Consider the following 23,937-nt stretch of genomic DNA (forward strand, 5'->3'; position numbering starts at 1 on the left):
TGCTTTGTGACTTAACATAAAAACAAAATTTCTTTTGGCATTAGAACAGGGGATGTCAGCTCAAGAAGGATGTAAGTCTTGGATAATAAAACAAAGTTTTCATACTTGTATACAAAGCTGGTTTGCTTTGGCTGGCAAAGGGGCCTCAAGTTTGTCATCCCATGCTACTTTTTCTTTTTTTAATCAAGTTAGTCTGTCACTCCACCCTCTCAAACAGGATCTGTGAAAGTCCCTGGCTGGTTAGGGATGCATGTTTGACTTTTCACACCTTAGATCAGCATCAAGTTTAACAGTTCCTGCATGGCAGGAAACTAAAGCCAGATTAGGTAAGTATATATGTATGTATGTATTTATCTGTCTCAATATGCTTTCAGTACTTACTCTAACAAGATGTTTTAACTACACTTATTTCAGAGCTAGTCTAGTGTAACATTTATATTTATAACTTGAGTTAAAGCAAATTGGACATGAATCTTGCATTACTTGTTAACACACAACAATCTTGCATTTAAGACACTTATACATTGATATGTAGCTGACAAAGGAAGAGATCATGATCCACTGAAGGCATCTTTGAGAAGTACGGAACCTGAAATACTCAGTTCACACACTTAGAACTATGCACACACACAGAATTATGCATTCTGAAAAGAGACAGTATTTAGACACTTTTAACTTGCATGACAAGTCACACAAGCAACTGTCCCTCATCATTTTTCATTTTTGTCCTGGCCCCTACACACCACTTCCCACAGTCAAGGAACAGTGGCCAAGCATGACATTGGTTTGCTATCTCCTAACTCTTCTTTGGTAACACAGAGCAGCTGCAAAATCCCCACAAACTGAGCAAACAAAAGGATAGAAAACTTGAACTAGCTTGTTTTGCACTGAGCTATTGACATCTGTCAGTAATTTCAGCTAACTGATTTATTATACATGTAAAACCTCACCAATCCCCGCTTCAGAAGACTCGCTTCAAATTATTAACTATCACTGTTACAAAATGAGGTCAAGAGCTATGAAACCATTAATGGTCAATTTTTAATCTACAGATTCTTAACTAATTTAATGATTCAACAAAAAGAGGCATCTTTCAGGACTCCTGGCCATTGCTTTTAAAGAAATGTTTTGCTCAAATCTAAGATGATGTAAGTTACCCAAAGACATTTTCCATATATCAGAACAAAGCCTGTAATGGTATAGAATTATATTTAAAGGAATCAACTCTTTCTCACCACCCCCTGTTCTTAAAAGTCATGAGTAGAGAAGCAAGAATTCACATGACTTTCCTGTCATATACTAGAGACTGCATTCTGAAATAATTTACAGATTTAAACCCCAAATTTTTAGGTGAGTTTACAAAATATTTAAACCCACAACACAAGCATTTATAAACAAGCTAGCTCTGGGGTTTGTATCTTATGATGTTTAAAACACTTAAATGTGAGGTAGCCAAATTAAATTGCCAACAGGATAAACAAATATGAAATCTAGAAACTGTGTTGTTAGACATTGGGAACGTGACTAAAAGAAGGGAATAACAGCTGTTAAAAGGCTGTGCCAGAAGATGATGGAATTAATTAATGAAGTCATAGCCTCATCACTTGCTTTTTTAATTCATTTTTTAAACACAGTTTAAAGACTAAGAATAGTTCTCAAGACTAAGAAAATCCTTGCATCTGGGTAGCTAACAGCTAGTTCGCTTTCTATGCAAAAGACAACTTTTTAGTTCAAATCTAAACCTTACTTATGAAATCATTATCTAGAAACAAAATCTGAATAAAATTTTGCCTGTGACAGGCTGAAGTTCAATCCCCGTTAAACAGGACACAAATACTGCTTTTCTGCACTTTCAGCACACTTCCAGGTAAACCCAATCAGTCAAATAATTTTAAACCTTTGCCTCAATGGAGTCCTACAGCAAATATTGATGCCATTACAATCATTGTTTCAGTCATATAATAAGTTCCAAGATATTTAATCTCCCTTCACAAACTGACAAAGCATCATTAGAGAAGACAGTTATAAGGCTGTGTTGCAGTACACAAAATACTTTAAATAAGTCCTGTTTGAGAAGTTAGTTATCCTTACAAACAGATTTTAATCCCACAACATGAAGTTCGTTAAATTTTTTATTGATTAGGTTTATAACAATTTCATGCTTGCAACTGGAGAACGTAGAGGCTGAGAGGAGCTGACTTTAGTTGTGGTATGGGTTGTGGTACTGCATGCCTCTGTCACCCACTTCTCTGATCTGAGAAATGCTCATTACACCCCAGCCTTGATGAACTGCACTTGGACTAAACTCCCCTTGAGTTTATCAGAAACACTGTCTTTTCCCAGGAACTAACAGGTGGCTAATGAACATCTGCTTTTAACAAACAGCCTTGGAAATTTATTTTTCTTGTCTGAATAACAACCCAAGTGGAATAATATTTTTGTAACAGTCAAAGATTTAAATTACCAACTCAAATCGGCCAGGATGGAAAATTACTACAGCTAAAGCCCACTGTCGAGCTACCCCATAAAGAGTGCTCCAAAGTGAGACCCTTTTGAGCTCCTGATTATAAGGGGCTAATGTGTATTAAAGCCCATTGTCTGACAACCCTATAAACAGCAGTCCACAGTGAGATCCCTTTGAGCTCTTGATTCCCAGAAGATAAGGGGCCAATGTGTATGTCTCAAACACAGATAACTCGATGGCTGTGGAGCCGGCCAAGGACTGCTATTACTAACAGACAAGAATTGCTGGGAAATCCAAGGACTATTGGTATTAACACACCATGAGAAAGAACAAGTTTTGGCTGGAGAAGGGGGGTCAAGTGGAGATAGAGAAGCACTTTCCCTTTAGAATGAGCAAAACACAGTACAATGCAAGTGCAGGAATGAGTGGCAGGAAGTGGACATGGAGTGTATGGTGGGATTAAAATCAGCAAAGACTTGCAAAGCCCTCTGACACATTTCCAGAAAGGTCTGAAAGAATGGAGTGTGCATTTTACTGACTAATTTACATCATGAACACTCTCCTCAATAAACTTAGTTGTTAATATACAACGGAGCTACAAAAAGCCCATTTACTTCAGATTCCCATAGCATATTGAAGCTATGACATATAATGAATTACGAAGAACTAAGGCTCCTACTTAGAACTATTCACCAGTGAATCTTTTGCAGTTCAAAACAAAATATTTACCTAATAATGAAATTACATGTTATTTTATAAAGTTATATTTTATAAACTAGTCAAATAAAATGGAATATTTGAAAACAGTTAACAGTCATTCAGCATACCTAAGTGGCTTTGACAAGGTACAGATCTGGGAATCTTAAGTGTTGTGGCTACTTTTCTATGTTATTATAATAAATATTTTAAAATTAAAATTGCTAGAAGGATAAGCCCTTGTCTCAAGCAACGCTTACACCACTCATGGTAACTATGGTGCTCTCATTACCTACCTTGGCAAGACAGGATTAGTAACTAAATCAGCCACTAAAGCAACATCAGCGACCAAGACTCCTTCCTACCCCCACTCAGCTCCCTGTCATGGGTTTTGCTACTGACATCATTACATTTACAGAAAAAGGATAGTTAAAATTTTCACTTTGCTTAACCAAAGATACCCACAAATCTAAAACTCTAAGCCAGCCTACAGCAGATCTGCACAGAATCACAATCACCTCCTCAGAGACCTGTTTTAAAGCATTATTTAGAAGCCCATGTGTAAGTGTGGTTTCAGGATACACACCCTAATTTTACACTGACACTTAAGAAGACACTATAAATAAGAGAAAAGGCGCTAAAAAAAGGAAGGGAGAAGCAGAAAATTCAGTTTGGACACACTACTGTATCTCTCACACTTGGACAATCCCCATTAAACTAGTGGTTATAAACTTCATTTCACTCAATTTGACTTTTATGCTGCATAAAGGAACACTGCCACTCCTTTGGGGCAGAGAACTTGCCTCAGTTAATAAAGCTTTCTGTTGTTTGTATAACAGTTGAGAATCACAGAATTGCCTGTGTCTGAAGGGGTCATTAAAGATCACCTAGTCCAACTCACCTGCTGTGGGCAGGGACATCTTTCAGTAGAAAGTCGGTCAAACCTCATCCCACCTGTTCTAGAACAGTTCCAGGGATGAAGCACCCACTACTTTTCTGGGCAAGCAGTTACAGTGTCTCACCACCCTCACAGTAAGAATTTCTTTCAATATTCAATCTGAATCTACCCTCTTTCACTTTAAAGTCATTTCCCCTTGTGCTATTCCTATAGGCCCTGGTCAGATTTTACGCACAGTGATCACAGAAATAATTTCAAAAGGGACTTAGAATAACTTAATTCTCTATACAAAGAAACCCCAGTAATCTGCATTTATGTTGGTCCTGATAATTTTGTTCTTAAGCTGCTCTTTAAAACTACAAGGTTACTATTTCGCCCACCCAACAGTTTGTTTAGCACTTAAAACATGTGTGACATGACACTATATTAGAAAGTATTACATAAATATTTAATTTTTTCTATTGCTATCTATTACTTAAATTTATTACCTCCTGCCCTATTCAAAACAAATAGAAGTCACAGATTATTCTGTGTTCTTTCTAGTATCCTCTGAGCTCCCCAAGCAGTCCATCTCTAAAGCATACTGTTCAAAAGCCAACACAGCATTCCAGCTGAGACTTTACATATACTGGAAAAGAAGGATTACCTCCTAAAACGGAAGGAATACTTAGTTTTAAAACAAAGGACATATTTTTCAGAAATCTAGTCAACTGACTTTTAGAAATTTAATTTTAAATGTTTCTCTAGCTTGCTTACAATTCTATTACTTGATTATACAAATTTTTAGTCAAAATGCAAGTGGTTTTCAGCTGCTCTGATATAAACAAGAGCTGTAACACTGCAGAATTCTGCTTTGCCATCAAGGGAGAAATAATTTGAGGTAAAAAATTGGACCAGTTTTCCTGGTTGTCGTGTTGGTGCACACATTTTCTCTGCTCCAAAATTCCGCTGAAGTCATACATTTAAATTATTCTATCCCTTCACATTTTAAAGATGCGAAAATTGATGTTCAGCAATGCAACACAAAGTGATAGAAAAGGCATCTCAGTTTAGGTCTCTAGTGTGTCTTACTCATAACTACTTTGGGGCCTAACAGATGGGAAGTCAAACCCAGTGTAAGCCCAGTTTCAGTTATGTACCAAGCTATGACTTGGACTGCATCAGTAAGACCTGATCCTACAATAGCACGTAGCGTGGTGCTAAGGGGCACTGCAATAATAACCAATCCCTACCGTTCCCGGTTAAATTTGAGTGAATGAAGGATAGCCGGCCTCTTCTGGCGCAGGTTCCACAGGTGTAAGGTGTCATCAGCCAAGGCACTCACAAGAGCTCCCTAGGAGAACAAAAACGTCTTAGTCAACTTGTTTTCATAACACTAGGAACAGCATAGCAACACCATGGAAATGTATCACATATTTATCACCAGGATGAAAAAAATGTATAAGCATGTCCATCAGCACCACAGCACAGATAAGTTCTAAGTAGCAGGAATGAGATAACTGATGTGTTCACATGTTGTTCAGCTCACTCATATTTGGTTTAGTGCTGTACTGAGAGGTGATGGGGAAGGAGCTTTTTCCAGTGTGTGCTCATCAGTTTCCTCATGCCCATCTCTGCAGAGAAATCAAGCAATGAACTGCTTATCTGTGTGCTGACAAAGCTAGGGAGATCCCTCTAAACACCTGTCCATAGCTCAAAAACAGCACTGCTGTCAGATCTCAGCTGCTACATCCCTAGAAACACACATCTGAAACTGGGGCAACATTAGTCAGTTCATGCCTAAGACAGTAACTCTATCAAAATAAAATTAACTACTACTGAACCTGGTAGTACTATTGAAAAAGTACTTCACCACTTCCAGAGATAACTTGTAATGCTCAAGGAGATGAAAAGATATTCTTAGTTCTTGCTTATAGCAAAAGAGTACTCTAGAGACAAAGATACTTTCAGGAATTAGTATTTTCCAAAACTAAGAAAGTTAATTCATTCATAATTGTTATTACAGTTTGCTATTTGTGCTACATCACTTATATCAGCTAATTTTAATGCTTGCTTAATGAAAAATTAAAGAAAATGTGCTCCATATCTTCTCTGAATTACACATAAATCATTTTACTAACCTCATTAATCAGGAACTGAAGTTGGATTACTGCAGCTCCACTGTCGTGTTGACAGTAGCATTCAACTCCTGGCCGACCAAAGCTGGAATTGGTACCATTAAGGAACAATTGTTGCATGTAACAAACAAAACACACAGCATAACCAACATTTTCACTTTCACTAATACCACATTCACGCAGGCTAATATCCTGCTTCTAGCTAGTGCAAGCAACATATCTAACCACACAGAGCTGAGTAGTTACCACAACAGTAATTTATAAATACCACAAAGTAACAGAAAGAAATTAAAAGGCCTACCTTGAAATATAAAGATTATGTATAACTGCTTAACTTACAGAGATTTAAGGCATCCTTCATCACTGAACTCTTCAAGAATGATGAAGAAGTTATTTTAACAATGTTAAATATCAGGACTAGAATTGAAGTTAATCTAAATAAGCATCATAAACAAATGATTACATTTTTCAAATGCCAAAGGATCTTTCTCTCCATTTAAACACTACTTAAGGATGAAAAGAGCTGAATAATGCAAGGCACCTTAAAAAAAAAAAAATCTGCTGTGACAGAAATGAGAAGATCAGAAGTCAAAATATGGAGAAGTCAATGGGAAATTATGCATAATGTAAATTTGCAGGATCTCTGTATCAAGACTTCCCGGATTCACACCAGCTATGAGATAGCAGAAGCTTGCTCATTTTCACTCTCACACATATATCAGTCCTATCCTTCCACAATGAATACTGATAGAAGCACCAGCAAAACAGAGTTTTTCACTTCTCCATACTTAACTCATTTTTTAGTTGCAAACATTCTGTATTTTAAAAGTGGTTATGCACCTGCTTCTAATACAAAACTAAGTTCTCCAAGGTCTAGGAGATTGAGCAGAAATAAAGAAATTAAGCAAATTGGTCAGTATTTCGTCATGATTGCACGCCCAGAATCTGGACTGTAATTTGTCAGGGCTGAATGCTTCTTGTTTTAAAGAAGCACCTTAGATTTCAGAAGAAAATAAATTATTCCAAAGCTGTATGCAAAAGAGGGAATATATGTACAACTTTTTCTCTTGATATATGCTAAAAACTAATAAAACAGTACAATTCTCATCCATTCTGCAAGCTTTCCATTTACTGAGAAATTGCTCAACAAAACCAAAGCAGATAATATGTGCATTCTTAAAAAACATGTGCATTCATGCTACAAATAGCTGAAAGGCTGAAAAGACTACTAGGCTGCATGCAAATCTAAAACACATCTCCTGCTCAGCCTCCTCGCTGGTAAAATAAAATGTAAGTAGAACAACAGCAGGGAAAAATCTTCTTCAACACACTGCTATATTTTAACTTTTAAACTTGAATCACATTCTTCTAGACTAATGAATCTGCATAACATCCAGCTAAGCGGTGAGATATACACTAGACAGATGTTGAATAATCCACCAAACTTAATACCAGCTTTCTTCCCCAAACCGAAACAGTAATTTAATTTTGTTCTGCCAGGGAAGGACTTAAAGAGTCAGCAAGACTCACCTGTTTTTTTGCTTTTATTTTCCATACGTTTCTTTACAAAGAACTCATCTGTATTCCAGTCACAGTTTATAGCAAAAAAAAAAAAAAAAAAAGAAGAAGCAGAGGGGGTGTTGTTGTCCCCATAAATGATACCTTCCTACACAAACTCAGAATATTTTTAATGTAAAGTCATTGCTTTTACATTAACTATGGACTGACTACACAAATAGCCAGATTGAAAAAGCCCACAAGGAGTAACATAAGTTTCAGAGCTGATTGCCTTTGGCCTTGCTCATGCATCTGCATTCACTTGAATTAATAATTACTTGCAGAAGTAGACAAAAACAATTTTCAAATGTGAAATTCAAATGCTTACAGGAATTGAATTTTAAAACTTGTTTATCTGCACTGGCACAGGTAGTTTTCTAATAAAAGATTTTCCCGGCCTCTCCCCAGAACAACATTTTCCGACATAACTAAATGCAAACCTTGTTCATAAACATGAAGTTTTGAGACTCTACAGCTACCTTGTTTCAAAATAAGAGGAATATGACCCAGAAAAACATAAGTGCATAGACTGCTTAGGTTATTTCTTCCTTCAAATTCAATTCCTCATATGCTTTCTGCAAGCACTTCTGATGCTAATATTTCTGGAAGCACTGTTATAACTAGTCAGTAAAAATTTCATTATTAAGAATATTTCAGTGTTTCCTTAAACAAAAAAATTCTTCCACATTTTCCAGGACACTTGAACCATTTCTCCAGAAATCAGTAAAGTGAAGTACTGGGAGTGAGATTACACAAGTTTTAAATATCTGGAGCAAATCTCTCTCTCACATCCAGATGTGAAAATAGTTTGGCCTCTTCTATATTGCTTGCTGTCATTAAAAAAATAATAAATAAATAGTCCTTGTAGCTAGTCTTTTTTAGTTCCTTTACTCAAAGATTATGTCATCTTCACCTAGTAGCTAAAATTCTTCTTCTCAACTCAAATTAATATCATCCTCCTAATCAGCATTAATCTTCTTTTCTAAAGCAATGTAAAGCCTCCCAGTTTTGTGGGGTATGCTGAATTGAAAAAGCACGTCACAGACCGACTGTAGAAGGATAATAGAAGCCTGTTTAGTACATGTGAAGCATTTCTCAACCACACAAAACAGGCAGCAGCCCAGGGAACGCAGTATGCCCAAATCTGCTGCACTTGTGTATGCGTGCTTTAGGCAAAAGAGCTCACTGTACTAAGCAGTGATCATCTACTATATCATTGTTCCCAAACCAGGCAAAAATTATAATGAATAATGACAAGATGAGCATTTTAATTTTGCAGACAGGAAAAACTCTCTGCCAAAGACGTAGGGTAGCTCTAGAGGAAATACTCTGCTTGGAGCAGTTTTCTAATCAAAGACCCATCTCTCCTCCTTCAATTCCAAGCAGTTCATTCTACTATTCCTGCTTCATCCACGATTCCAAATATTAACAAATTGGATAAATTAATGGCTTCTAAGCTGTACCTTTGAATATGGTTCCATGTTCCCCACTGCCTTTTGGAAATTAAACACTAGTGTTTCATTGTCTTCACTACATACTTTTTGAGAAAACAAGAGACAACAGCTGCACCTGAGAGTAGAAAAAGACAACATGCTCATGTCCTAGCATTAGTGCTCATTTTCATAACTGCTAGAAGTGCAGGTAATACACAAGGAAATCACAGTATGGCCTTAATTTAATATCACATAGAACTAAATTCACTTTAATTTATAAGAAAAAGCAACATTGCCAAAGGATATTTTTTCAACAAGCCTCAGACCTAAGCTTATACTTCAAGCATTTCATTTAGCAATATGCAAGTTGTCTCCCCAAAATACTCTTTGAAATGTCATTACTATTATTTATAGCTTAGCTACATAGTAGCAACTCAGTGCACATCTGCCCTTAGAAATCACATTTGAAAGAGAAAATTAATTCCAGAATGTTTAAGAAAGTCAGAGATGACCAGACTTTTTATTTTTATAATTTTTTTTAAAATTCTTTAGTTACTCCAAGTAGACCTAGGGACTACTGGAGCATTCTTCACCTGTGTTGACACATCTGACATACGAGACAGTCCAAAATCTGTAGCTATAAATTCAACCCTAAGCATAAAGCAGTCATCAAAAAAAAATCACAGAATCGTTTCGATTTAAAAATACCTCTAAGTTAATCAAGTCCAACCTTTCACCAATCACCACCTTATCAACTAGAGTGTGGCACTAAGTGCCATGTCCAGTCTTTTCCTGAACACCTCCAGGAATGGTGACTCCACCACCCCCCTGGGCAGCTCACTCCAATGTTTAACAACCTTTTCCATGATAGAATTCCTCCTGATATCCAAACTAAACCTCCCCTGGTACAGCTTGAGGCTATGTTCCTTTGTCCTGTCATCAGATGTCTGGAAGAAGAGGCCAACCCACACCTGGCTACAGCCTCCCTCCAGGCAGCTGTTGAGGGCAGTAGGGTCTTCCCTGAGCCTCCTTTTCTCCAGGACAAACATCCCCAGCTCCCTCAGCTGCTCCTCATCAGACTTGTACTCCAGACCCTTCACCAGCTCTGTTGCCATTCTCTGAACTCGCCCCAGCACCTCAATGTCCTTCTTGTAATGAGAGGCCCAGAACTGGACATAGCAGTCAAGGCGTGACCTCATCAGTGCTGGGTACAGGGGGACAATCCCTTCCCTGCTCCTGCTGGCCACACTGTTGCTGATACAGGCCAGGATGCCATTGGCCCTCCCAACCACCTGGGCACACACTGGCTGATGTTCAGTCGGCTGTCAAAAAGCACCCCCAGGTCCTTTTCCATTGGGCAGCTTTCCAGACACTTTTCCCCAAGCCTTCAGCGTTGCAGGGGCTGTTGTGATTGAAGTGTAGGCCCCGGGATGTGCCCTTGTTGAACCTCATAGCAGTGGCCTCAGCACCATCAATCCGGCCTGTCCCGGTCCCTCTGCACAGCCTTCTCACCCTGCACCGGATCAACATTCCCATCCAACTTAGTGTCATCTGTGAACTTACTGAGGTTGCACTCAGTCACCTCATCCTAATCATGAGTAAAGACATTAAGCAAGACTGGCCCCAACACTGAGCCCTGAGCACTTGTGGCTGAGCACCGACTGGATGTGACACCATCCACCATCAGCCTCTAGTCTGGCTGTCCAGGCAGTTTTTAACCCTACAAAGAGTACACTTTCCAACCCATGGGCAGCCAGTTTCTCCATAAGAATGCTGTGGGAGAAAGAGTCAAAGGCTTTACTGAAGTCCAGGTAGACACCGCCCACATGCATGAGGCAGGTCACCCAGTTTCCTAAACCCATGCTGGCTGGGCCTGACCCCTTGGCTCTCCTGTAAGCACCATGTCATCACACTCAAGATAACCTGATCCATAACCTTCCTGGACAGCAGGGTCACGCTAGCAGGCCTGCAGCTCCCCAGCTCCCTCTTCCAGCCCTTCTTGTGGAAGGATGCCATATAGGCCAACCTCCAGCTGGCCTTCCTGGGTAGCCAGGAGTGATGATAAATGATGGAGAGCAGCTTTGCGAGCTCTCCCACCAGCTCCCTCAGTAGACCTGGATGAATCCCATTCAGTTCCATAGACTTATGAGTGCCTAAAGGGCTCGGCAGGTCACTATTTCCTCCTGGATTACAGGGGGTCTATTCTGCTTCCTGTCCCTGTCTTTGAGCTCAGGGGGCCGGTTACCCTGAGGTAACAAAAATCGATGTTAAACCACTACGATATTTGTAATAGAATCTAACTACTACTGCTGTTTCCTATGGCAGCTTGAGAACTTAAAATGAAATGGTGCCTAAATAACTGGGTGGAAGTTGAATTTCTAAACTTCCAAATCAGCTACCAATAATGTTCATTTCTACATAAGTACAGATCAGCTTCCTTAAGTATCCACTTTGTTTATAGAACAATGCTCAGCTCCTTTGAACACTAGAAGCCAAATGTTAACTTGCAAAGAAAATAATCTCAGACTAATAGAGTAAAACAGAGCTCTATTTTGAAAAATACCAAAATCTATAAATCTCAGTAAAAGTTTGTTAACTGGTTTTTGTATAAAGGTAGTTGTAGCAATTTTAATGCACAAATCCAGCCTTTTTTGCCTCAATTTGCATGAGTTTTGTATTTTGAAATTAAGCAATGTCTGAACTACTTTGCATGTAAACTGATAGGGAACAGGTAGGGAGCAGTAACTTAAGTACAATCCACTTTCTAACAACAACAGACGAGGGTCAAAGCCCTTCTTAAACTCCAAAGTTGCTTACATAAATATGCACCAATTCAGCATTTCCCAAGCAGCTATAAAAAGCGCCAGCAAATTTTCTGTAAAGGCTGTATTCGGTAGAATTTTCCCAGAGCTGCCAATGAGAGGCAGTCATTCACTGGAACAAGATGTAATTGAGCAGTATAAATGCAAACAGAATTAAAAAATCCCCAAAAATCCATGATCTAAAATTAAACAAGAAACAAGATTGGTTTTAATGAGAAGTTTCTATATGCACAATTCACAGATGGCAAAGCATGCTATTAAATGAAGAGGTAAAAACATCAATTTAAACCCAACAAGAAAAAAAACCTAAAAAGGCTACAGGCTTTCCTTGATTTTACTCACTTTGCTTTCTGAACAGGTTGTACTCCTTCAGTCTAAGACCTCTATTTCAGCATTAACAATACAAAGAAGGTGACTAATCCAGTACTTTTTCTGGGTGGGATGGAAGAGAGGGAGAACAGTAGAACACAAGGGTAGGAAACTCTTACAAATGCTGGTTTCTATAACCACACAAGATGCAGTGAAATGGGTGGTAACTGCTAATTCAGTAAATTTTTTCCAAAGACTCCATATGTAGAGTAAATCCAGGAAATAATTACAGATTTTTGGAGAACATCAACAAAATTCAGAGGTAAAACCTTTGTATTCTGTTGCATGCTTCCAAGTTCTGCTCACCTGTTACCCATTTAATCCAGTTTAGTTTCCAAGTCAAATTTCACCATGCTATTACATACTATTTCAAAATATTAATAATAAACCAAGTTTTACATGCATAGATTCTTGGCCAAGAATAAAGACAGGGGCATTCTATGCTCCAAGAACTGAGGTACAGCTGGAATAAGAATCATGTCTCTTTCCAGAGTCCAGATATTCTGTACAAATATTGCCAAGTGCAGCATTAACGAGTGTAATGTTGTAGAACTAGATGCTAAGTGAATTCATATACTCATTTAATTTAGCTTATGAAAGCATAAATAACCTTGGATATTATCTAATAAAAGGACAATTTAACATTTTCAAAGAACACAGCCAATCCTTGCCCAATCAATTATTGTCTGTCAACACCTATTTCTGACAGTTAAGCATTTTTTTAGGTCAAAAAATCTCTCCTCATTCACACAGCACGATCTAAAATAGTTCCCTTAACTCTTGTCTGACGAGCAAATTCTCTTCAGTTATTTCCGAGTCACTGGCCACTGGACAGAAGACCAACTGTGATCACCAGTCAATTCCATCTCAACTTTAGAGGTTCACACACAAGCCTATTCCCCAATCCTCACCCCTCACAAACTTCATAGCAGCGAATGTAGTCTCCTGAGCCAATTTTCCTTGTACCTCATTAACTCTTTACACCATTACAGGGTTATTTAGAAAAAGGCCACAAGTATTGTTACCACTCTTCATGCAGCCACTTTTAACTCACTTGCTTTGATAAAGGGAGGAGAAAAAGCAGGTGACCTCGGCATAGGGAAAGGTCTTAAAGAAGATCTCGAATTAAAACAAAAGTTGGTCACATCTATAAATTTCTTCCTCAGACTTTGCTGTAGTTCCTCTCTCAGTACTGCTATCAGCTCTTTTTGGACACAATCCTTTACACTCGACTTGGGGATGAGGTTTAATCTACCCTTCTACTTTCCACACCATTTTGCATCGTACTAATGATGGAAATAACTTCCTCTTCCAAACATTCTTTTGAAGAAAGCTTAATCACTGGAAATTTTACCAATGCAGTGACGCAGGTATACCACGTTTCTGCTTACACAGCTTTTTGAAGTAGTTACCAGCAAAGTCACTTGTTGAAGCACTAAGTGGGTCACGGGTTAGAAGTACCAACACTTCCATGGCATAGGAAAAATGGAGAAACTTAGATCCCAAATCCAGGTGGCAAGTACAAGTTTACCTCTTCTGTCTACACCAAATTGATATGACAATCTGTCCCCAGACTCACAGCAGTCACAAGATGAAAGACCTTCCAAATACCCCACATGATGTTCACAGGCACAGCATCACAAAAAGCTGCTACTGCTTTTTCAGTATTTCAGCTAGCAGTCTCTAAACGCTAGTAATTCAAATATAATGGAATAAATGGGTCTTGGGACAAAGTTTCCCTCGTCTGCCCAAAGCAGAAGTAGAGGCTTCTTAAATATTCTCATTCAAAATGACACTAAAAAATAGCTAAAATTAGCCTCAAGTGTGAGCAATCACAGCTATCCTTTAACTGCTACTTTAAGTATTTTGTAACACTAAGACAGTGGTTTTCATTTTATCATACCTTAAGCCTCCTCAGGTGCCACTTCAGCATAATTTTTAGTTCTGCACGTCACCAAAGGACTGAGAAGCTTACTATTCCACTGCTATCAAAACAGTAGTGCCCATTTTATAGGTTTGCTCAAAATTACCACCACAAATGAAAACCAAGGTACAAATCCAACAATTCAGTAGATGGCACTATTCCACAAAAATTAAGAGAGGAAACTATGTCCTCACATAAACAAGGCGTACCATGGAGCTAGAACTCTTATTTTATATATACAAAACCAATGCTCACTCATTAGAGTGCCTTGCATTTTTTCATGCTATCCATAGAATATGGAAAAATACATGCCAAAATATGAAAACAAATTACTGCTTTCTGGAAATATCTGTAATTTTACTTAGCTATTTTGTCAAGGCATTTCTGCTATTACACAGAGCTCCACTTCACACCACAATAAATAGCTGCATACCAGTGTTGCATAAAGTAGTATTTTTATGGTTTGTATTTATCAGAAATCCAACTTGACACAGACTATTAAAAGGTTGACATTGTCCCTAGAAGTTGCTTATGCAACCTTAATTCACATCTCCTCAAATGCGTGATGGGGATTTATTTTTAAAAGTAATGCACTAGCTCAACATCAATTGCAACTGTTTTGCATTATTCAGCCTCATTTTTTTAAGTGTCAAAAAGATAAGTGGCCACTAACAAAACCGAAACTGCCAGATTTAAAAAATTGGCATTGAAACATGTGTCTTCAATATTATTAAGTTGTAAAGCATAGCCTTCAAAATAACTCTACCCATTCCAACTCTTCCATTAAAATTTGTTGCAGGTGCCAAATTAGATCCTGTAGTTTGCTTCTTTCTCAGCGTACTTGAGGACTTCAGAGGGGTCCTTTCCTTGGCCCCAAGAAATGCACCACTGGACAGTGCTCAGGAGGTCCCACAGGAGTATAAATACAGAGCTACTGTTTTGCACAAGCTGTGAGTTTCAGAAACCCAAGGGGTTTTCTTAGCACTTGGAAGGGGATAATTCAAACAGTGTTATGAGATTTCCAGGTACCCAAGGCCCACTTTAACACTACAATAAGAAGGAAAACAGATCAACAGAAAAAAGCACAGTCCAAGGCACTTCTCCTATACATCTTTCCTGCAGTTTTTCCTGTAATGGGTAGGTACTTTACTTGCAACTGTAACCTCAGTGATTTTTTTTTCTGATACTTTAGAGAATCTCCCCATCTCTTACTTGCTTTACTTCCAATGCCTGTCAGATTCCAAGTGATGTCTGATACTTCAAGCATTGCTCATCTGCCCTACTATTACAAGAATGTTTGGTTTACTAGCAGAACAAACAAATAATCTGAGTCTGAAGAGCTATTTCAATCAACTTTGACTGAAGGGGATGTCTTCAGATAATATTTTGCCATAAATTCCATTAAAAAATGAAGCTGAAAAGAAGGGAGAAAGAAAGCTGGAAAGAGGGGGGAAAACCCAGATTAGGCCCATATCCCATCCAAGCATTATCTCAATGTCCTGAAATACAGGCTCTGTGTAGTCACAGGAAGTATTTCAAGAGTTACAATGCACTATAATAGTACTACAAGGTTGAGCCATACGGTACCAAGTTTCACAGTGAAAATGTCTGCCTTTCCTCTAGATAAAAGTATTCAAAATGATAGATATACATATATTACAACTCATTTCACGTAACTGAAACTATTTCAGTTCCAAGGGAACCTGAAGAAGTGCCACATGCAGCAAATTGTTGCTTCAAGCCCCTCAAAGACACAGAGGGGCTATTTATGCTCAGAACTTCCAAGTTTCTTCCTCAATCCTGCACCTTAACAGAAATATCTACCAATATTTCTGCATCAATAAGACAGTCTTAACAAAAAAATACAAGCACTGAAGGCTTATAGTCAGAACTGATTTATTTGGAGCAAGGAAAGATTCAGGGGTTTGGATTTGTAAAGAAACTTGAGCATTTATGTACACGTCCCACATAGTAAAGGAAAAGCTGCAGAAACAGTAGAGGTTTTCCTTTCCACATGGCACTTCCATCTCCCTCACTACCACCCTGCTCCCCAAATGCCAAGAGAACACATTCACATTTCCACTGTTCCTCTCACTTTTTTTTTTTTTTTTTTACCACGGTAAAGAGAAGGCAATGTAAAAAGCAAGTCTGCACAAAGATATGCTTGAAGAAAAATACGGGCAGATTCCTCAGAATTATTACCTACAACATGACTGTTGTTAAAGTACAAAAAACTAAGGAAGTTTGAACTCTTTTTTTTTTAAGCTGTTTGGTTCTCACTGGGATCTTCAGCAACATATTTACACAAGAACCACTTACAAGAAAGTGAAATGGCTGCTGTTTAGGTAAAAGATAAAACCTAGTAATTATGCATATTCCAAAAAAGTAACCTCAATCATCACCACTAGTCACAGTACTACCCCATAAATAAAATTTAAAAAGGAAAAAGAAAAAAAAAAAAAAGAGAGAAAGAAAGAAAAAAGAAATCACTTGCTGTTTGAGGTGGACTATCACCACAGACCAGAGCTTTACTGAGGCTTTAATGTTAAAGCCTGAAGTTACAGATGTTAAATAGACAGGGTTTCCTACCTTCTCAAGTTTCCAGCTGTGAAAAAGGGCACGTCAGAAATGCCATAACATGAAAATATCCAAGGGCTCAGACAAAAGAAAAGCATTTTCTGGAACAGGACTCTTCATCCAACCTCAAGATAGTTCCTAAGCACCAAATCCAGATCATTAAAATTATTGTGGCATTGTAGTCCTCTCAATTCAGACCTGCTTTGAGTCAGAACCTGCATTTATGCAGTGTAGTTCAGTGTTTAATGCTTTTTGAACAAATACTTGGTTTACTGTTTTGAGGGCCAGATAGCTTTTTCTACTCAGCAATAGAGAAAATGAAATTAATTAATTTTGGAAGTTCACTTCTATAACACTTTCCATCAGAAATCCATAAGGAAAACAGATGCAATTGTCAGCCAGCTACAACTCCCTAGAAGCTGTAAACTGGACATTTTATGTATGCTCTGCATGGTGAGGAATAGAAAACACATGAGGCTCAAATATAAGCTAGAACAGTAAACACCTGAGATGATATGTGTCAGAGAAGTCATCTGTGGTGCTCATCAAACATTTACCAGGGTAAAAAACCCAAACAAACATGAGGGAAAACTACTGTTTCCAAGATTTTCTTAGAAAAGTTTGAAGAGAATAAATACTACTTTTATAAGGTACTGTTTAAAGTTTATTTCTTATTTCAAATGTCAGTATAGCAGAATAGCAATGAAACAGCAACAAATAATCCCAATGTATATTTACAGTAGCCAATAACTGTGTAAATTTAAAAAAAAAAAAAAAATCAAGACAAACATTAGACTTCTTGATGGTAAAGAACTCCACCAGAACAAAATTCAAGTCACGTATGCATTAAGAGAAAAAGCTTAGGAACCTTTTCTGGTTAACTGCATGGAGATCCACTTTAGTTCTTTGAAGCATTACAAATCTGAAAGTTTTTCGCTTGCAAAGCATTCCTACCTCTTTTGCAACAAAGGACTATAAAAGTTCCCAGTTGGTACATTAAGCACTGCAACCTGAAGTCTGATTACCACTCATTTTTCTCTCACACACTCAGTCTGCTCAACTCATTACACTTGGTGAGTATGCAGAGAACTAGTATAGTCTTCAAATTCACTGCCAGGTACACGACCTCAGAGTCAAGACAAAAACATTTCAACATGATAAAGCCTTACCCTTCCTCACAAACCACATCCATGCACAAACTTGATCCTCTTGAAGCAGAGAAGAAAGAGCAAAGAGTTAAATCATTCACCCCAGATCACCAGAGACATAGGATAGTTCCATTCCTGGAAATTATTCATGGACAAGGGCTACAATTAATTTTACTAGAAAAAGCACTATACTATAAAGCATACCTGAAAAATTAAGTATTTTTTAAGAATTATTTTCTGAAAAAAGGAAACCAGTCACATAGAGACACTGAAAAATTTAAAGACTAGATTTCAAAGGAAAAGTAGAAATTATTTCTATTACTCAACAATTTCTAATAAGACAAAACAGTAACTATGAAAGAAACGATATAATCTCCTTGAATAAAAATGAAGAAAGAACATTAGTGGCCTATTGCAAAATCCAGGCTGAAATCCATTTTACTAAAAACCACCATGATAGATTGATATGTGTATTCCAGTCAAACATCAAGAAAATTAGTACTCTGAATGGCGTTTATTAGTAGTCATTAAAAAAAAAAAAAAAAAAAAAAAAAAAAAAAAAAAAAGAAAGACAACCAGAGCTCTAATATACCAAATAATAGCTTTGAGCAGCACTGAGCTACTAAGATAATTTAAACTACTAAAAAGAGTAAGTTAGTATATATATGTTCTTGTTAGGAGCTGAAAATTATATATTTATAGTAGTTCAGCATCATTCATACAGAATGCACTTACACTGATCATCTTTACATATTGTCCATTAAAACACTAAGACAAAGACAAGTAGGCACAACTGAGTTTAATGTAATAAGTGAACTTCCCCCAAATTATCTACAGTTGTATAATTTACAGTTATCATCTCCACTACAGCAAATAAAGACAGGTAGAGAACCCTCTGCTATTCCGAAACTTTCAGGGTGGTATTTCTGTAGAATGAACTATGTGGAAAAAGCTTTCAAACTCAGCTATGTGTCAGACAAGTGACACATGCTGACATATTTCAAACTATATTTTTAAATATTTTACCTGAAATGTAATCAAAGTCTGCATAATTCATGTTTGACAAGAAATGTAATTTCTGAAATATTTTGAAAGAACGGTCTCTTGCTATGAGTTTTCCTACAGCAAGTGAGATTATACTCCTAGAAATGCCCGTCCATTACGCTGCATGTGACAACAGCAAGCATTACCAGTATCTTCTTTGTGGTTACAATTTCTGTGGTAGCACACTGTGAGGGCTGAGGAATGGCACAGAGTAGCATTTCTCCTTTAAAACTTACTCAAGGGCATTGCTTTCTGGACTTGCCCAGCGCTGCGTTCGCATTGCAACAGTAACTTCCGCTGCAGACTAAAATCCTAGGGCAGAGAACATTCTCAGATCGCAGCGTGATCATCACACGGCCGCCTGCACAGCAGCGTCCTTGATAAACTCACCACTACGCCACGGCAACAGTCTTGGCATTCTTCTTTTTACCATACCTTTAACTCATTTCCATCAACTGTTCAGGCACATCAATCTTTAGCTTTAGTGGCAAAGACTAAATTCCTTACTAACAAACCAGAAAAGCTACGAAAATTATAAGTTGTGTCCAAAAAATGATAACAATATGAAGTACTGAGCTGAAATGAAGATGCGCTTCTGGTTATATGCTATGATGTAAAACTGCAGTTTCTAAATATTTTAAAACCAAACTTAACTATCAGCATTATCTGATGTGCTACTTCTCTCACTGAGAACTGCCAAGATAAAGAATAATCCAGAACACCATTTATTTGATCTGGAAATTATTGACTGAGTATTCACATGGAAAGAAAAAATAAAAAAATTAAACCACCAGAGTTCAAAAGTAATTTTTGTCCTTTGCTACTCAGGTAAGGAACAGTATTGTAAAAGTTAACTCCCTCTTGCTGCCTCTCTTTTTTTTTTTTTTTTAACCAGTCCTTTGACTATTAACATAGTTGGGACTATATTCGCAATACTACCATGGATGAGTTCTGTAAAAAAAACAGGTATAAAAGTCACATCCTAGGCAGCCACATATATTGGGGGTAATGGAAAAAAAAAAAAAAAAAAAAAAAAAAAAAAAATTGGACCTATACCTTTAAGTTTTTTTAAACTGAATTAGATTTTTGGTTCTCTAAAGATAGAGAAGCACAAAAGTTTTAGAAAATGGTAGTATTCTTTGTCAGGGGCTGCTACTTGAACTCTATTTCCTTTGACCAACAGCCCTTATGGAAACATGGGGACATTATTAACAAGCAATTACTAACATTGCTTTTTGACACAGGCTACCTGATCATCTCTCCCCTTCCCCCTTAGTAAATCATCTGCATTTCCTTCTGAAAGGCTGTATTTCCCTCCTAATTATTTTAGAGAATGAGGGGATATTCACCATGCCAGTCTTGGTGTGGTTGCTTTTTTGTTGTTGTTTTTGTTTGTTTGTGGGGTTTTTTGTTGTTCTTGTTGTTTTGGGTTGGGGTTGGGTTTTTTTTGTTTGTTTGTTTGTTTTCCCCTTCTCCTTGGTCTGTGTGTGTGTTTCCTTTTTATCTGACCTTTAGGGGTGGCTGTGAGGTAATCTTACTGCGTCAGTTTACTAGTCAGATTTGGAACACATATAAAAGGGAACACTGGGCAAGTTATTGTTCCGCAGCCCATTCCCCATATTAATAAGCATCACTAAAGCTTAGTAACTGTACCTCTAATATCAACATTACAAAGTCCAGTTAAGAATGTTTTTCAGCTGTGAAGATGAACATCTGCTCTGTTTAACAAGACAGAATGACTGGATAGACCATATGCTAAAAAACAAGACAGGCATGCTAATACTATCAATTGAACATTAAGTGATCACAAAAAAAACCCTAGTATTCCATCTTTTCCCCTAATGACAAAGTTGGAAAATGCAAATAAGGTTTTGTCCATCTGCTGCTACTGACTACAAATCATTGTTAGTAGCTGGAAGAGAGAGAGTGCTTATAGAAAAGAAAATTATCAAAAACATTGGATACCAGATGGATCACCTTTTCAGTTGGCTGCTTTTGAAGTGTTTCATTTATCACTGTTACCTGAACCAAAAATCTGATTTGGTTACTTGTACACATACAGAGTACAAGCCAAACAGCAGCTTCAAGAGGCTATAGAATACAAACCCCTGCTTAAATAATACAAATCACACAAAATAAAATAATAGCTCACTAAGTAGAAGTTTAAACATATTACTTCCTTTGGATCTGCACCATCTCTTTAGTTCCCTGGCTTACAAAGTTCCAAAGTTAAACTCCTGTGGAGTTTACACAAGAATATAAAGCAGGAAATGACAATTAATTCTTGGAGAATCCATAAGAGATACCTCAGAAAAGGGCGAGTTTGATCTACAGCCTTCTTGGAGGAGAACCTAAGCACCACTCTCCACCAGCACCGCTTGTAAGAGCACTGTGTGGTTTGAGTGGGATGGGCTAAAGACTTACTGTGAACATGGAAGCAGTGGCCACTGCTATTATATCATGTCGATCCTGGAAGAAAATTAAGCTTCAGGTTTCCTAAACATAAATCAGGTTTTGTTACTACCTTTTTAAGGTGTTTATGAAATACAATCCCTGACATTTAGCAAAACTGGCAAATAAAGTAGCCTTGAATTATTCCTATCAAGCTGTAAACTTCCCTCTGTACAACAGCAATCAAATAATTGATTTGGCAAACTGCAACACTTCAGGCTGCCCTTTTTCAAGTATTACAAGATGTGCATCATTATTATTACAAAAACTTCTGGGTTTATGTTTTGACAAAACCATCTGGACACAATCCTGAGTCATGTGCTCTAGCAGGGTCTGTTTGAGCCGGGGGGATGCACTAGATGACCTCCAATGGTCACAATCCAATTTTACCCATCCTGTGATTCTGTGAACCTAGCATTCCTTAAAAGCACTTTGTTTTCTATACTTGCAGACACACAATTTTAGCTTCACCTACTTTCACTATTCTTGGCATTCGAAATAGAATTCAGAGCAAAGAAAACCTCTAAGTAAGGTAAAAAAAAAAACCAAAACAACTCAAATATTTCAAGTAAAAATCTGTAAGATTAGAACTACCTAATCTTAGTATTAAGAATACTAAGACTATGGATGGAAGATTATGCAGGACCTACTCCTGATATTCAAAAAAATTCTTTTGCTAATACAGTATTAAAATCGATCTTAATTCAGCAATTGACATTTGCCTCAGTACAAGTACTATCAATAACTAGATTTTTTGTTTAAGCAAAGCTTAGGGACCCAAATACACTGAATCATTGCACAAAGCGATTAAGATAAAGTAAGTAGTACATAGACCATGGACATCATCCAGTCGTGCAGATCTCAACACAAAGCCAGTTATAGAATTTTTTAAAACAAGAGATTTTTAAGTGGAAGACAAAATGGTTCTCATTTGTGTCAGTCTTAAACTGAGCATCAATGTGCCAGAACTAAACAACAGCCACAGAAAAAGCAATTTCATAAATGCATTGTAAAAATCACAAGGAATCAGGATTCAGTAGGAGCCCCCAGAAGCTGACAGAACAGCCACATATTTTAGAAATTTACTAAATAATGCATTGTACCACTCTACCAGTCCTATCTTCTGAAATATTTCTGTTTCAGCTGTTTCCAAGGCCTTCATTATTTTAATGTGTCTAAATTCAGTGACACAAATATTACTGACAGGTTTAAATCATGTCATTAGACCTTCATCTGTATTTGCACTGAAAGTCAACAGTGGTGGTAACTTAGTGCTTCCTTTGATAAACACCTAAGCTGTACAATTAACAAGTGCTTATGACAGAGGTGTTGACATGAATGGGGTCACTAAATTATTGTGACTACTATGAGGTTATGCTTGACTGGCATTCAAGTACCAATTATAATGACACAAGTGAAACTTATGGGTCAGTAAAACAAGTGAACTCCAAAAGCTGCTGGCAGACTGCACACAGGCAGTGGGTAAGCAATGTGCTTTTGCCTCAAAAGTAACACAAACCTATTCCTCAGGCTGGCAAACAAATTACTCCATGTCAAACAATTAGATCTCTCGGAAAGCAGAGTCTTGTCTACTTAATGAGATGAACTTTGCAGGATCAAGAACCACAATTTTTCAAAAAAACACTATGATCGGTTTGATGGCACACTTTAAGATAGGCACATTGAGAGCAGCAAGAGGAAGAGGAAAGACCCAACAGATTAAAGATCTACCACAGTATTAACTCTGTCAAAACTACTAGGAACTCCAAATTTTTTCAAAGTGTAAAGCTACCATATTACCAGATAGCTAAGATCAAGGGCAAAGTGAACTGCTCCCAAAATCCACGTCCTGCAGTTCTGTTTATCTTCACATTGAACGTAATAATTTGCAAGTTTTATTCTGTTTTTCACTGAGGCTCTCCACAGATAATCCAACTTCCAGTCGCCTTGAAGTTATTGTGTAAGAACACCTACCTTTGCCTTTTGAAACCTTTGTACCACAAAGGGACCTGGACATTTAGAAGTCTAACGCGGTTACAAAATTCCTGTCTAACAAAGTTCTGCTAGGAAGGGTTTGCAACCTTGATTTGTGCCTTCATGGTTTCTTTATCACATCTCAAATCTTAAGCTGCTTCTACTCTTCCAGATGCGAACTTACTAAAACTGCTCATGTCATCTCCTACAGCAATAATGCTTCTTCAGTTCTAAAAGCCATTCCACAGTGATCAAGAAAGAACAAATCTAGTAAAATGCCAAATTAAAATTTTATTGAATTGAGCAGTGTAACACAAGTCTGAAAGCCTAAGCTGAGCGCCAGCCATCCAATTTCCTATTACAGTTCATCCTAACCTCATCTGGTCACACAATCCATATGCCACCTCAGTGTTTCAATGCGAGAAATGGATCTGTAAAGGATTCTCAAAGCCTGACTGAAAGC

General features: G+C 37.6%; 1 protein-coding gene across 9 annotated transcripts in view; it reads right to left on the reverse strand.

Annotated features, from left to right (window-relative positions):
- The window catches only part of STXBP5 (syntaxin binding protein 5), a 100,784-nt gene that overhangs the window by 66,752 nt on the left and 10,095 nt on the right, over window positions 1-23,937 (reverse strand). For all 9 annotated transcript variants that reach the window (XM_040058216.2, XM_040058213.2, XM_040058214.2 and 6 more), the window contains exons 3-4: window positions 6,179-6,260; window positions 5,291-5,391 (exon numbers count right to left, since the gene is read on the reverse strand). In XM_040058216.2, the coding sequence (XP_039914150.1) occupies window positions 5,291-5,391; window positions 6,179-6,260 (183 nt within the window). The remainder of the gene's footprint in view (window positions 1-5,290; window positions 5,392-6,178; window positions 6,261-23,937) is intronic.

This window comes from Hirundo rustica, chromosome 3 (assembly GCF_015227805.2).
Source record: "Hirundo rustica isolate bHirRus1 chromosome 3, bHirRus1.pri.v3, whole genome shotgun sequence".
Classification (NCBI taxonomy): domain Eukaryota; kingdom Metazoa; phylum Chordata; class Aves; order Passeriformes; family Hirundinidae; genus Hirundo; species Hirundo rustica.